Below are 15,578 nucleotides of genomic sequence, written 5' to 3'. Positions count from 1 at the left end.
TATCGCGGAGCTGTGGGTGTAAGGAGGAGAGTTGCGCATGGGCAGTGAGCGTGTGGACGGCGCCGCCATCAACGACGGAGGACCAGGCGAGCCTAAGAAATGCTCCGCATTTAAAAAGGGGAGGTGGGCGAGGTCTTCCTATAAACCCCCACGACGCCATGGATTACCAGGCGTGGTTTCCTCCCTAGTATTCTACCTGAGAAACTATATGCTTATGAGCACTAAACTTCAACGCCCAGCCAATGGCTGCATAGGTGAACGCGATGTATTTCGTTAAGCTTCTGTTGCAACTCCATAGTTTGCGCCGCTTCTTTAGAGGGGGCAGAGTTCAGGCAATGTTCATCTTCGCTAAAAAAAGAGAGAGAGAAGGAAAAGAAGGTCGCTAAACTTAATTAGCCGCTTGACGAGGAATTGAAACCGACAAAAATAAAATGCCTCGAAAGAAGAAAGGGCTTCAGCGACAGCCGCCGCCGCCGCCGACCCAACGAATAACATCCTATGAATAATGCGGCAGGCCGTCTAGCGGACACGTTCACCACCGCGATGGTACCAGAAAGACACCAATGCCTATCTGATAAGATCACACTCCCTACGGCTTTGCTGTGGTACCAATGATAGCAAGTTATCCGGCGTAAATAAAACCCGTGACGTATAAAGTACAATCTAGGAGGTTAAACAGCCAAGGGGAGAGGACCAGTGTGAAATTACGGTGCACAGTCCTTTCTACCATGAAGGCGCTGGCTTCTCTTGCCTTTTTTAATTAATGCTTTACCGTGCGGCGGCGGAGTCTCGGCCCCGAGGTGCCGGCTGAACTCCAGCTGTATGAGACTGATGATGGAAGAAAACGTTAACGCTCCTGAATCTCACTGATCCATTCGCCTTTTCGGGGACCAAATTTATGCGCTTTCGAAGCGGGTTTTTTTCCTTGGTTTTCGCGCTCGGAGAGACATTCGGTTCTTCGCTTTGCTCCCTCCCGTCCAGCTCCTTTCCGATTCGAGAATAAATTGTGGCAGAAAAAGTTACGGGAATCCCAGAAAAGAGGTGGCGAAATGGTAAGCCGCGTAATAAGTATTTTCCGATCAATGCCGAGCTCACTTTTCGTTATTCGAGTCACCAAGGCAGGTGGACGGAGCGGGTGGGTTCGCAATTGTTTGAAGCAAAGAGCGTAGACAAGCCGAAGCAACTGTCTTCAAATGATGCTTCGGGGGAATCTAATCAAAATATTAGTGCGGTAATTTTTCTATTACGACCTCTCTAATGCCTGTTCTACTTCAGAGCGACTGGATGCCTAATCAATTTAAAAAGAGGATGTTTCATCGCAAACGATCTTCGCTGCAGGTTCCCGCGATTATTGAGGTAGGCAAAAAAAAAAAAACGGGCACTGGTATTTGGTCGAGTAGTAGTGCATTCTATTATTCCGTTGTCTCTAGATAGACGTTCACTTAAGATGGTCATCAAGACCAAATACACCAATTTTTCATTTCAAAGAATTGACCTAACGAAAGATGTTTTAATCGAGAGAACACAAGAAACATTGAAAACTTTCCAAATTTTTCCATACAGTGACGTAACATAGGCAGGAGTGACGTACTACTTGCAAGCAATAAAAGCACAGATTTCAGTGTGTAAACTGGTCGCTAGAATTCTTGTTATACGACCAAGCGCGACTGCAGGTTATCTATAATCACATACTGAAGTTTCTGGGTGACGCCCAAGGTTGGATGCCGCCAGTCGCACAAAGAAGATTTTGTGACGTCATAAGGAAATCGCCAGGATGTCGTTGGGGAGTCGCCACTGCTTCACGTGTTTTCATTAGCATGTCCATTCTTTGCTCGTGAATTTCAATATAATTAGTTTAACGTTATCACGACAAAGTAGTCTTTTTATATAGCCAACTTGTATTGCGTCTTCGCGGCCCCTTTAATGTGTAAGCGTAGTGGAAAGAACTTCCAAGGAGGAAAGAAATAAACTTTGAAGTAGCACATCGCAGTGTCATGTTGCCTACCTCACTTCAGTAAATGTGTCCTGATCGCGCTCCGTAGTACTTGTTGTTAAGGAGTAAGTGGTAGAGTATAGGGTATGCCTTTCACCAAAACACACGAAGAGGAAACGCGTGTAACCGGATCCGCGGCGTTTTCTACTGCAACAACGGAGACACTGATTTGAATCTTCTGGCGCGTCAGAACAACAACCGCCTCTCTCCACCTCCTGGCCAGCCTCAAAAATTCCCCATTCGCAGGCAGCGGCGTAACTAAGTGTTTTCGTTTCGCTATATTTACTGTAAAAATACCTCCGCACGCATTGTTAGAACGAGTTGTGTGTTTAAATTCTCCCGAGTTAAACTACGCCAGAAGGATGCACATCATCCCGATTTAAATTCGTAACTGGAGGCATTCACTGTGATTTAAACTACATCGCAGAAACACAGACAATCCGATTTAAACTACATCACAGGGCCGCACATCATCCCGATTTAAATTCTACTGTGACTCATTTCACTCTGATTTAAACTACATCGCACGAACACAGACCATTCGATTTAAACTACATCACAAAGACGCACGTAACCCCGATTTAAATTTTCAGCGGGACGCACTCACTCTGATTTAAACTACATCACAGTAACAGAGGCTATCCGGTTTAAACTACATCACAGGGACGCAAGGCGGCCAGTGCTCGTCGCGTGTGCTTTGTTGTCTCAGTCATTTTGTCCTTGATCCCAACGCTCGCAGGGAAACCGCGTGTCGGAACATTCTTTCGGGCAGTGTGTGGAGCGTCATATGGGTCCGGAAATCCTGGTTACCGGAGCTATATTTGGTTTTTGTGTCAGCGAAGATTTTGACGGCTGTATTGTATTTTTTTACTTGGAGTACCGGTCAGCACCTGGGCACGGCGATAATCGAGGTTGGATAGAAGTGCTGCCCCTCTCCCTCCACTGGAAGGCGGGCGGCCGGCGGCACGGCGACAAAATCGATCAGGCTGAAACAGTGCTCTACTCCGCGTGGCGCCGACGAGCTCTTCGATTGGAAACCAGCCAACGACTACTTTTGGCGTCATCGGCCCCTGTCCCACCGCACTCGCGACGTCGCGGACCGCAAGCACAAAGCTACACAGGCCAGACATTTGTTTCTTATCGGCTTTCCCAAATCGTTTGCTGCTCAACTGCATCGTTTGAGTATCTCTGAAGACAAAAACCCAAGTTTGTAGTGACTATTCTCACTCGCTTGAGGTAGGTAAGGAGGGGGCGGAAATAGCAAGGCCTTCTTATCAAGCGGGTGTTTACGGACCCTGCTTCTAGGCCGATACTGCAACAGTGGCGACCCCGAATAAAAAAGGCGCCGACACCAGTTCACAGGGAACAGGAACCCGTCAGTGAGGAAAGTTATTTTTGTTTTCTTTCAGACGCCAAATGTACCAAGCGTTTGTCGGCTCTCGACCCTTCTTTGCAATCGCGTTTTGGGGAGTTAGACTCTTCAGGTCATTTATTGAGATCGTCGACCTGAGTCACTCGCCAGGACGGAAATTGCGCTGAGTGTGCGCGCATCGTTTAGGCGACAATGCTTTATTCTTTGCAGGCAAAACCATTCGGGGATTTTTAACGCTTTCGCGCTGGAACGTTCCCATATTCACGGCTTTCTCCCAGTTTTCAAATGGCCGAAAGCAGCAAAATCTTGGTGCAGTCTTCGGACAGCTGAATCTTTTTTCGGGATAACAGCTCCAATCCCAATGGGATATTTTATCATCATGGATGCAGTTTACCCTGCATCCTGCCAAACTGCAACGTTTGCGTACAAACGAACGCCGCTGAAACAATCGTTGAGCGAGAGGTAAAAATAGGTGGTTGATTCTTCTTTCACTTGAATCGGTAAAACACGAAAGTGAAATGTGCGTTCACAGGAGCAAGTGTATGTTTACTCTACATCGATATGAACTTGCCCATCGCTATTTATACTTCGTCCGTATGGCACCGTTATACGCATAAACATTAGAGACTGGATTACACGCGCCGGGGCATTGTGTAAATCCGATTGAAACCCCAGGCGCTCGCAAACCGTGCGAACAAAACCGAACGCGTTGCCAGCGAATCGTTTGGTGAAGTCGCGGCCAGCTAGAGCAAAAGGAGCATGATGTGTTGTTCCGCAGCAGTCTTCTGGGTGTGCTTGGCGAGCGACGTGCCGCTGGCGGCTCGCTTAGGCAAAAGTGCCACCACTTCGGTCCTGCTCCGACGCGTGTACGACGGGTGCCGGCGTTGCGACGTGCTCATCTTGTGGTACGCGAGAGGCAGAGTTCGTAGCTTGGATTGGTAATGCGTGAACGCGATCCTCTTCCCGTAGGCGTCGTTGCCTTTCTGCCTTAATGCAACAGCTTTTTTGCACAGGGCCATGGTGCAGGAAATATTCCCCCACCGTGCACGGGCCATCACACCCGCCGCACAAAAAATGGGCGGATATACGCTGCCCTATTGCGGCGCCAACTACCGGAGCTCAGTAGTGTTATGACGCACTACTTCGCTTGCCCTCTCCTAGACAGCAGCCCCATCTGAATAGAGTAGGATATAAGGCGCGTTCGTAGAGATATGCAGGCTGGAGTTCATATAGTTGGCAGAGCATTTCCCACTATCCTTTGCGCCGTGGCAATGGAACTTTTTTTGGGGTGTCATTTCCGTGGCGGATATGACGTCGTTAACGCCTTGCTGTACCGCTGCATAAAAAAAAATTATGTTTTAAATATCTGGCTAAGGATTACAAGACTGTTCAATGCAATATTTATGCTTAGGACGACCTGCAGTCATCTAGGTGACGGCGCATACCGGCTCCGTCTCAAGTAGTGATTGCTGCATCAGCGTACGCCCGAGGGTGCGCGATAGATTCTGTAACTTTCTCGTAGCCATATTTAATCATCGACATACAGTAATTCTCCGCTTCTCCGCTCTCGCTATCTTCAGTGCCCTCTACGTTCTGTCGATTATCTGGCAGCGCGTCGCCGCCGCAGAGTTGTCTCGCGCCGTCCCGCTACACACCTGACCTCCTCACTCTTTTTCTACACTTTGCTCCTCCGCTTCCTGCTCGGTCTATCTCGTCTGCCTTCTGCGTCCCCTTCTATCTCTCTGTTACAACGAAGGATGGCGGATCCATGAAACCGCAGGAGCGGGCGGTTAAATGCAGCGCCCTAAACATTTCATGTCAGTGCAGAAGCAGCCAAGACATAGGAAGCGTTTAATTGTAGCAATGCATAGTTTCTAAGAAGGCTGGTTGTGGCACGCCCGTAATTTTCCCATCAGCGTAAGTGGCGTGCGGTCACTAGGAAAGTAGCGACCTCGCCAATTGCGCGGAAAAAAAGTTTAATAATATTTACGTGCCTTTTAGTATGTGGACGTCCGACTCAACCTTACCGATAAAAAAGCAAAGCCTACTTACACCAAGTTTTAAATTCGCTGATACCGCGGAGTTGTGAGTTGACATTACGAAGGTTCTGTTTCCCTACTGCTTGTTTCTTGTGTGTAATGCTAGAGTCGTCCAGCGGAAAATTTTCATGTAATTTGTTTCGGGATACCTTCGATAACGGAAGAGGTAGCGCCATTTTCTCTAATCATACTCCCTCAGTAGATGGCCACGCTTCACAGCGCAACAAGCAATGTGGGAAAGCCAGTTTACAAACACGAAGCTGAAACCGATATCCCCAAAGTTGGCTTCGGATTTAGACACAAATAGATTGCTGAGAAGACATTTTTAAATAAAATATCAACTGATTTACCAAATAGGACGAACCTAAACGCTTGCTATCTCAAGTTTTTTTGTGCACTGGGAACAGTTTTCGCGAAACGGAGAAATCTCCGGAGCGAGCGTGGGATGACACCAGCAGAGGCTGCCGTCAAACTGAGTCCTAGAACATCTCCACTCTTAAAGTGAAGCCCAGCCGACCTACACAGCAGCCACACCTTGAAAAAATTCACCGTTGCGCTTAAGTCTGCTTCCGCGATTTGAAGGCGAGACCGTGGTGATTATACTCACTAAATACTCATTTACTACTACGTCATGCTTTGCCTGCGTCTGTTTTCTGGTTTTTGTTTTTTGTCCCCTAGCAATAAATGGACCCGGTAACACTTTTTTCAGCTTTTATGAAATCTGAAATGCTAGCAGGACGTAGTCACCCAACACACCCAGAACTTAAATTAGATGGTCACAAAGTACCTCCGTCGAATCTCACTGCGTTATGCCCATCAGACAACGTGGAAACTTGCTCAACAGGTTATTCTTTCTTTGCCGGTCTTGGCGTTCTTTCGACTACTCCAGTTACGTCATTGGTCGGTTTTCCTTCAGTTGCAGCAATGAAAGCATTCGATAGCAACTTTAACAATACAGCTTCAAAAACAAAGCGGAAACGAAAGGCGTATATGCTGCGACCAGTCAATCACGCAGTGCCGCTCTGTGCTGGCGATAACTATAGCAATCGCAGTGCTTGCACACTTGAAGGAAAGAGTGAAAGCATCGGAAGAAAGTGTTTCAGCGTCCCTTTAAAGATGCTGTCAAGTGTGGGTATTGCTTAAACGGAAGAAAATCCGGTCAATAGCCGCCACAACGCTGTAGCGACGTAATTCGAGCGGTTGAAGAACGCCAAGACACGGGATGAGGGTAAAATATTTTGACGTTGAATTCCATGGCAGAACCGGAGCAGTCGCCGAGCTCCGCCGCAGAGCACGCTGGTCCCTCGAAGAGGAGGTGCTCCGAAGGTACCTCTGGCACGCACCCGCACACAACGGAGAAAATGCCGAATCACACTGAATACCTAAGTCTACCGAAGTAGCATACTACAAACACTGTAGCTTATTGCGGCTGCCATATTGTTTCGGTAGAACGCTAACCGATTAGAAGCCACGCGTGCTTGAGGCTGTTTCGTAATCGTTGCAAGGTTGCTATTTCCTCACAAACTCGGTGTTCCGAGGAAACACGCCCGCAAACAATCACCAAGAAATGAAGCTCGCTGGAGCATTCTTTTTCAGGCTTGCTCAATCGCAGTCTGCCTTACCCAGAATGAAGGAGGGCAGAGAGGGAAGGAAGAATTGGAGGCGGAATCGGGGGGGGGGGGGGGGGCGGTCGGAGGGGGATAGTTGACCTAAAGGACCGCGAAAACTTGTTGACGTCAGGGAATTTCATATTCTTGGGAAGTTGAAATCTGCTTTTGTAATTGCTGAGTCATCTTATTAGGTTAACATGGACAAATATACGCGACTCAGTTTGGAGGGGAAGGAAGGAAGAGAGCAAAGATCTAAATAGGATGAGTAGCAAGGAATGAAGAAAGAGAGAAGGGGAGGCAAGGAATGGAAGAGGAAACCAGAGAAGGGAGGATAGAGAAAAGGAAAAAAGAGAAAGCAAGCGGGGAAGGATGGTAAGAAGAAAAAAGACAAAAGAAATGAAGGAAGGACAGAAGGGCAGTAAACGAAAAAAAGAACTAAGGAACGCTATAACTCAGTTTGCACGCAAGAAATATGAAATTTGGCAGTAAAGAGAAATAAATGACGAGAAAGGCGAATTCGCAGCTTAAGGGTGCAGGAAGTTCCCGCCAACCCCCCCCCCCCCCCCCCACCTCTACCCCCTGACTGACACTACAGCCTTTTTTTGAAGTCCGCCCTTCAAATAAAGCCTACGAGAGGACTCATGACTTTGTGTGGTGCAGACAGATAAGACCACTGTCCTGAGATATTTTCATCTAAGTATGCCCAGAATGTTCATAGGTCAAATAAGACGACGTCATCGTCATAAAAAAACATAAATGACTTATTCCACGCTCAGTAATGCGGAATCTCAATTCAGCTCTAAAGCGCTTCAATATTGCTGTATTCGGGACAAAAAAATGAGAATCCCGACTGCAAGTACAATTAGAGGTAGCCCTTTTCGGAGTGATATTATAAGAAAGCGCTGTATGTGAGTGACGCGGACAACGTGGTGCGAGAAAAGTATTGATTGAGCTACCCATGATAGACCAACTGTATGCGAATGACGCGGCCAAGGTGCTCTGAGGAACACTGCAAACTGAGCGAATTGCTGCGTGGCTTCCTTGCTAATCCGGATATCCCGAGTGGGGCCGCCTATGAGATGCGTGGGCGCCTTTCATGGTAGTTGCCACAGACACACCCCCGCTACTGCGAACGGGGGCGGAAGGCAATTCTTGTGCTATCATTTAGCCGCCGATCTCAGCTCATGCAGCGCCATTTCTTCCGTCGCTACTACCCCCAACGCTTTTCTCTTGGTACTCCAGCGCACATCATATGATTCCCTCCTCGCACTTTCTTCACAGTAAACGTCATTTATTCTCCTTTGCGATCCAATTGGGGCGTTCTATCCATCCTTGCGGCAATATTCCTCAGAAATTTACGTCTGCTACGAGCCGCTTTCAAACCAAAAGACAGGGATACTCAAGACTCCTTTACCGCTTCTTCGTATTTGCTTCTTGTTGTTGGTTTCGTTTCTTTGTTTTCGAATGCCTCTTACTCCGGCAGATAGACTTGCCGCAAGTCACGTGGCAGCTCTTCCCACAGTCAGAGCTCTACATCGCGCGCACCTGCTCTACTCACGTGCCATCACGTGCACAGCCCACAAGTCGCGCTTCAGTCTATTTTTTGTTGTATTACTCCAGGGCACCGGGTTAGCAATGTGGTTAGAGCACGTACCCAGTGCTCTTGCTGCCCGGGTTCGCATCGCAATAGAAACGCCGATGTGTTCGTAGTCAGTTATTTAATCCCTCCCTAGAGCACCGGCCATTTTGGTTCCCTTGGTATAGACGACGAAGACGACGACTACGACTTTTCCTTTCGCGAGTCACCTAGGGATTTAGCCGAAATAGACCGTTCGTTTGTTACGCCACAGCTAACGACAGTCGAAGGCGGAAACAGGAGCTTAATAGCTTCGATGTACAAGGGGGTAATTCACAAAAATGTGGGCGTGTGCTCTTCGGCGTGCAGCTGGTTTTGGATGCCGCACGTGCTGCCTTATGCGCGTGTAGTAGGAATAGGCTTGCGTGAATGTCATTTCCGGGATCGGAGACAGCAGGAGATATAATGCCGGACGGCGGGATTAGGATTGGAATGGTACGCTGGTGCCGCGTGAATGGGGATTAATTATGAAAATTTTTCCGCACCCATATATGAATGTTTGCAAATTTGCGGTAAAAATTCCGGTTGGTAATCTGCTAAAAATGAGATTTGTTACCGCGAGAGCATTGCGAAATAGGATACCCTGCGTAAAGGTTTCATTTTTCGGTGATCTCCTCTTCTAAGGCACTCAATGTTTTTGCTACAGTTGAAAAAGGGACTCAGCTGCTCACCCTGATCCTATGGAGGGTACGCTCGAAGACATTCTGCAGTTTTACACTATCGCTTTATTAATTTCAGCTGGAATGTGAACGGTATAGCGCTGAGCAAGTAAAAAGGTAAAATATGCAGCTAAATAGGACTAATAAAGTAGCGATAGTTTTTCTTCCCTTCCCATACTTCGTTTCCAGATTTATTATTTGAGAAAGCTTGACCATTAGTGATTTCATGACGCCACAACAGCTTGGTATGCTTCTAATCTTAGTTAATTCTGCTATGTGAGTTGTCAAGCAAATTTCTGAGTGCCCGGTAGGAGCTGCCGGAGAACGATACAACAGAAACACCTTTAGTTCGATTGCGTCAAGCGCGAGCGCACACAGCTAATTTTCATGCCATAATACAAGCCGGTAATGTCACAGTAATCTTACCTGGGAACATCCGCATGTATCCCACTTTGCTTCCGAAGTACTGCCACAGGAGATCCGGGTCTTTCTCGGCATTCTGTCGAAAGGCTGCGTCCAAGGCCTGCGACCACTTCAGTCCGTTCAGGACCTCGGCGTCTGCGCAGAAAAGAACACAACCCCGCCTTTTTTTAACACCATAAATCAAATGTGTCTGTCTTCTGTTCCCGGTAGTCAAACTGCATTCTTTTGGAATTTCCCGAAACAATTTGTTAGCATCGCTGACCTACATCATTTTCTCCGCCGCACCAAAACAACTTCGGTCTTTCACCTCTGAAGAGCCTTCACTATCACGTCGTTTATGTGAAGCGACTTTAAACTACTGCGTGGGAACAAATTATTACAGCTACTTTCTACACGTATTTCAATTAATCGATGTAAGAGTCTGTTGAAGTTCTAGTCAGCACACGTGACGCGAAAATCTCGAAATTACGAAAGCGATGCGAATATAACCTTAGTTGAATGCGCCGGATAAAGTTCAGTTACCCGTTAACATTAGCGTTTAGTAAGTGATGCGGGGAGTACAATATAATAATTTTATTTTTGCAATAAACGCGCCCGCCTTGGCGTCGACTCTAATTGATAATGCGTCGGGTTTAAGGATGTACTTTAGCCGCAGAACCTGTAAGAAGATGAAGAGCTTTTGCTGTTTAGACACGCTGAACCGAATCGCTAAACAACAAAGTCATGTGGTCTGTTACCAGATTAGCAGCACCAGAGGCAAACGACTCACTCCAGCAAGACTGGGTTCAAACGGCACACACTATGAAAGACTTGTTCGTTGCTCAAAGATTCTAAAGAAAAGCTGCCCTGTTCCACACCACCATGAAAACACCGATGGTATCGCGGATTTCGTTGTGGATAAGCCGCACAATGAGACGGTTGCAGTTGAACGAATTTCTTAAAAGTGTTCTTTCATGTGCGGCAAGCGTGCAATTCATCTGGTTCGGGTTGCTTTGCCGGTTACATAGCAGCCCATTCCGGCATGCGTAACGCTAAGCCAATCCGTTCCTGATACACCCACCCTGTCCTTAAAATTCACACAGCCAAAGGCGTTCCGAGTAACACAAGGGTTCACACAGCTTTTTTTTCTTTCCACGCGAATAGAGAGGCGCAAGAGATGACGCCGCAGTAGGAAAATACCAAACGATGTCCCCTAGCATTAGATTGGTCATGGTCCTAAGCTTAACAATTGATAAAAAAGAGCCTACACACGCAAATTTGGAGTAAAATGCGTTAGATTATGCTTTTCTTCATATAATATCATTTTGTGAATTCTATTGAAAGGGACTTCCCTTTTTGTCAGAGCCAAAACACACCTTTCTTATGCTCATTCTTCGTTTTCGTGACAGACGCTTCCGCATGCGGACTATATTGTTTTCACAGCAAACAAGTTCTAGGGGGTACATATTCATGACTGCCAGTCAAGGGGTTCGCTAGGCTTCATTGACGGTTTTCTACTGGTTACGTTTCTTTCGTGATTCATTTTGCAAATTTATATTGGCGCGTTTTCTGCCATGACCCACTATCCAGGAAAACGTTGGCAGTGAGTAGTCGGATTACAGAAAAAAGGAAATGTTTTTGTTGAGTTAAGGACATTTCCCAGAGACCTTCTAATGCGTACTTCCAATTTGAAGGCTGGCAAAAATTAATGTATATGATAAATGAAGTGGAAATTACGAACTCGGCTGGGGAAAGAACTTGCGGGAGAGCCATGTATGGCACGATACTTTTGTGTGTTTAACGGCTGCCGAGCGAGAAGCTCGTAAAAAGTACCTGCATATTCGTGGCTGCAAAACACGTTATTGCTATTTTCGGCATTTTGTCACGGGCTCGAATCCCGGCTGCGGCGGCCGCTTTTCTGATGGAGGCGAAAAGCACAAACGCCCGTGTGTACGACATTTCGGCCCACGTTAAAGATCCCCAGGTAGTCAAAATTAACCCGGAGCCCTCCACTACGGCGCGCCTCATCGCCTCCGTTGCGTCGGCCCGTTAAACCCTACAATCAATCAATCAATCAATCAATCAATCAATCAATCAATCAATCAATCAATCAATCAATCAATCAATCAATCAATCAATCAATCAATCAATCAATCAATCAATCAATCAATCAATCAATCAACCAATCAATCAATCAATCAATCAATCAATCAATCAATCCATTTTTCTGCATTTATTGTTTCAACAAATGCTAAGAAATTTAATATGGAAGCTTCTGAATGAAGACTGCGCTTTTTGTTACAACATTGAAAGCAATGTTTGGAGGCCGGCATCCATCAAACACCGTCTCATGAGTCAGTATCACGCCTGAATGACGTCAAAATTCGTAGACTAGCTGGACAGAAGTTCAAGCTGAAGTAATTTTAGCATATTAAGGTGCACTCTGAGCCACAGTTATTTATAGCTATTTTCCTTCCTCTGGGGAATGCATCCCTGGCACTCACACGGACTCAGCACTTCATCCCTGGTGAATACCTAGCCTTCATGACGTGTCAAACAGACCGAAAACACGCACTGTCAATGAGGTTCCGACAGTTTCATAAAGCCCAGGGCACATAGCGAAGTCATGATATCATTGCCTGAGATTTTCTCAGTGAAAGCTCTTCCCCAGATCCACATCATGCGGACAACGTATTTATTTAAATTTGCTGTATGCTGCATAACTAAGAGCAAACTTGTTTCTTATTGTAATGAAATCGTTGTCAACGCTTTTAAAACTGTCGCGTCGTAAATTCACTGTACACAGGCTGACTACGTTGCATTGATGACATGACGTTGGTGCGGTACTGGACGCTAACAGATGCTTGTTCTCAACTCAGAACCAACTCTGCTCAAACGCGTCGACAGATTTGCAAGAGTGCGACCATTCGCGAAGAAAGCGAAGGAAGCAGAACATGGTAAGTACCTTCGTCGAAGATCTCCAGCGGGACGTGTACGCCCGAGTAGGTCTCGTTCACGAAGCGGTGGAACTTGTCGCTGTAGCGCAGCGTGCTGTCGCTTTCGCTGAGATCTTTCATCAGCACGACGCCCACTTCGTCCCGCTGAATACAAAAAGGGTAGGGAAGACAGAAAAAAGAAAAGGGCGCCTTTATTATCGTCCTCGGCAATATAGACATACGATATAATCGGCATTCATAGTGCTGTAAGCAGGAAGGAATAGTAACCTTCGTTGTGGGTGCCACCGCCCCACGTATTATAACGAAGGGCGCAGTGTGTGTAATGCCCAACCCCTCTGAAATGAGGGCATTGATGTCTTATTCTTCTGAATTGCTGCACGAGCTCAGTTTGGACGTCGGATGTTAAAGGAACACTTACGACAGTAAAAAGGCACTACTGTAAACGAAGCCGTCTTTTTTATATTGGAAAGTAACGCAAAGCTGGGTACTGAAAACAATTACTCCTTACATATTTACGTAAGTATCCGAGTGTTTCCATCCCACTCTATTCAATTCATTGCAACCTCCAGCTAAGAAATAGTGGGTAATGCAAAAAAAGGCACGGAACGATTACCAGGCCGTATGTTGCTGCATATGTTGATGCTGCTGCGTATGTTGTACAGAGCGATGTTGATAATGTCTGAACAATGAACATAGTGGGCAGTCAGAGAGAGGAGGCAGAATTCGGAGCACATTTACACCCAGATAAGAACCTTACGAGAATCACTGTAAAGAACGATAAGCTACAGAGCGGAACAAGTAGTTATTTAGAAAAAGACTATGTTCCTGACAAAATATTCGAAAGTCCAGAAAACCCAGGTCCAGACCGCCTGGTACTAATATTGATGAACTGCGTCGCTAAGCGCAACTTCGGATCTCGAGGGTTTATTTTCGGGAATGTTACGATTTCACTTTACTGACCTGCACACGGTTCTTCAAAACAAACTGGTACTTAATGCATGAACTGAATTAACACGAAGAGCTCGTTTCTTTCAGGAAGCCCCTGAGGGCTTTAAGGCGCACGTGTTTTAACGAACTGGTTCAACAAACATGTATTTTTTTCAGCTGAGAATGGGCGTCTGCCAAGGAAGTTTCGAAAAGGGCGCGAGGAATTTGTGAGGAAGAATTTAATTATGACTGTTTTGAGTGAGCGGTTAACGGCGGCGCGTAGTATTCTACATTACCTTCCGGGACGGGTGGCGTGATTGCCTATGCGATGCCCAGAACGCGCACACATGGCTCATTGAGGCGATGATAGTAAACAATGAGTATTCAGGGGCAGTCCTAATGTCAAATTTATACGAGGGCTGCCTTTGTATTGCACTAAAACCGTATGTTTGCGAAATACCGCTTGCATTGTGCATGAAGCAGTGGTTTGACAACTCGAGGTAAATAGGAAACTTCCGCCATGCCTAGAGATGTAAATTTTTATACCATTTTGAGGGACGCGAAAGAAACGGGCTTTCTTGAAAGAGCATGTTTAAAAGAAACTTTCTGGGAGGGGTTAGAACCCGGGTCGCTAGAGCAGCATCGAAGTGCAGTAACGGCAGCGCTAACCCTCTACCATGCCAGGATGGAACAAGAATTATCCGGATGCATGCCGCATGACAGGTGAACGTGTCGGCACCGCAAACACGATGCATCAGTAAAGAAGTACTCGATACTTGCTAGTTTTCACCTTCAGCCCACTAAAGACACATGAGGGCCCGATGCATTCTTCCGTTAACACTTGAAGAAATATAGTTGTTGCCTACTGTATCCCAAGAGTCCCAGTAGATCTTCAGCTCTCAAAATCTGCGGACGGTTTCACGTCAATGCATTGATTTCAGAAAGCGCTTTGCTCACCACAGATTGGCTGCATCACAAAGAATTTCCTCCGAAGAGCTCTGTTTGGGTTTTTCGATATTATCCTGCTTGAAAACAAAAAAAAATGCTTCTTTTACGTTTTCTGTTTTTTTAACCAGTCACATCTCTAGCTACGACTCCTCAGCGTACAAACATATGCGGTTTTGTCGGCCAACTGGTTTTTCGTTATGCCACTAGGACTAGTAACCAAATGACACGTAACCAAGGGAGCTGTCATTAACGCTGTTGTCAGGCATTGCCGTATCTTACGTCCGTAGCCTACAGGGCGCGGCAAACTGCAACCACAGTAATGTTCTCAGAATTGCCTGAAACTCTGAGAGTATTACACAGCTGCTTCTGCAGTATACTGACCACAGTATGTGACTGATTCTATAGTAGGGAGCTCCTCGTCCGATTGTAGTGATGTAGGGAAGGTAAATTAGCAAGACAGATGAAAGCAACATGCTTGGAAATAAAAAAAAAATAGCCCTCCGTTACCCATAGACTACCGCTTTATAGCCACAGAATTATATTACTGTTACTAGAATTCCATAATAGCGAGCTGCTCAGCCGACTGTAGGGCAAAGGAGGGTTGAGGAGGCCGTCCAAAAAGTGCAGTTAAAGCAGTACATTTGAAGTGAAACAGCAGCTGTCCAAGATAACTCACATGAAAAAAGCCCTTCTGTAAATTAGCTGGCAATACCAGTGCACTTTGTGCATAGAAATTCAGGGTAATTATCTAACTTTTATGGAATGTACATGTGATTCTTGTAAATAACAGATATTGGAAAGCCAACATTACGGAGCCAAAATGAGGCTGGAAGAATTCATTTTTGGTCAAAGCCTGATTTTCTTAGATGGAAATGAAATTTTAAGTGTTGACTGGTGGGGTACTTGCTATTTGGACATTCTTCATGCACAGGGCACAAAAAACGGTCGCAAAGAAGCGATGCTGATATAGCGGTGTCTCAGAGTTCCTTCTTTGTGTCTCGTTCCTATGCGGTGCGCATAAAGAATGGAATTGGT

At 46.2% G+C, this 15,578-nt stretch overlaps 1 protein-coding gene across 1 annotated transcript in view; it reads right to left on the bottom strand.

Moving 5' to 3' along the window:
- LOC144153087 (voltage-dependent calcium channel subunit alpha-2/delta-1-like) overlaps nucleotides 1-15,578 on the bottom strand; it is a 219,802-nt gene that overhangs the window by 72,877 nt on the left and 131,347 nt on the right. Inside the window, exons 5-6 of the mRNA XM_077684738.1 lie at nucleotides 12,677-12,812; nucleotides 9,736-9,867 (exon numbers count right to left, since the gene is read on the bottom strand). Coding sequence (XP_077540864.1) covers nucleotides 9,736-9,867; nucleotides 12,677-12,812 — 268 coding nt within the window. The remainder of the gene's footprint in view (nucleotides 1-9,735; nucleotides 9,868-12,676; nucleotides 12,813-15,578) is intronic.

The sequence above is a fragment of the Haemaphysalis longicornis genome, unplaced genomic scaffold, assembly GCF_048455015.1.
Source record: "Haemaphysalis longicornis isolate Haplotype H1 unplaced genomic scaffold, Haemaphysalis longicornis Haplotype H1 scaffold_9, whole genome shotgun sequence".
Lineage (NCBI taxonomy): Eukaryota > Metazoa > Arthropoda > Arachnida > Ixodida > Ixodidae > Haemaphysalis > Haemaphysalis longicornis.
This window is presented reverse-complemented; position numbering and strand designations above follow the sequence as displayed.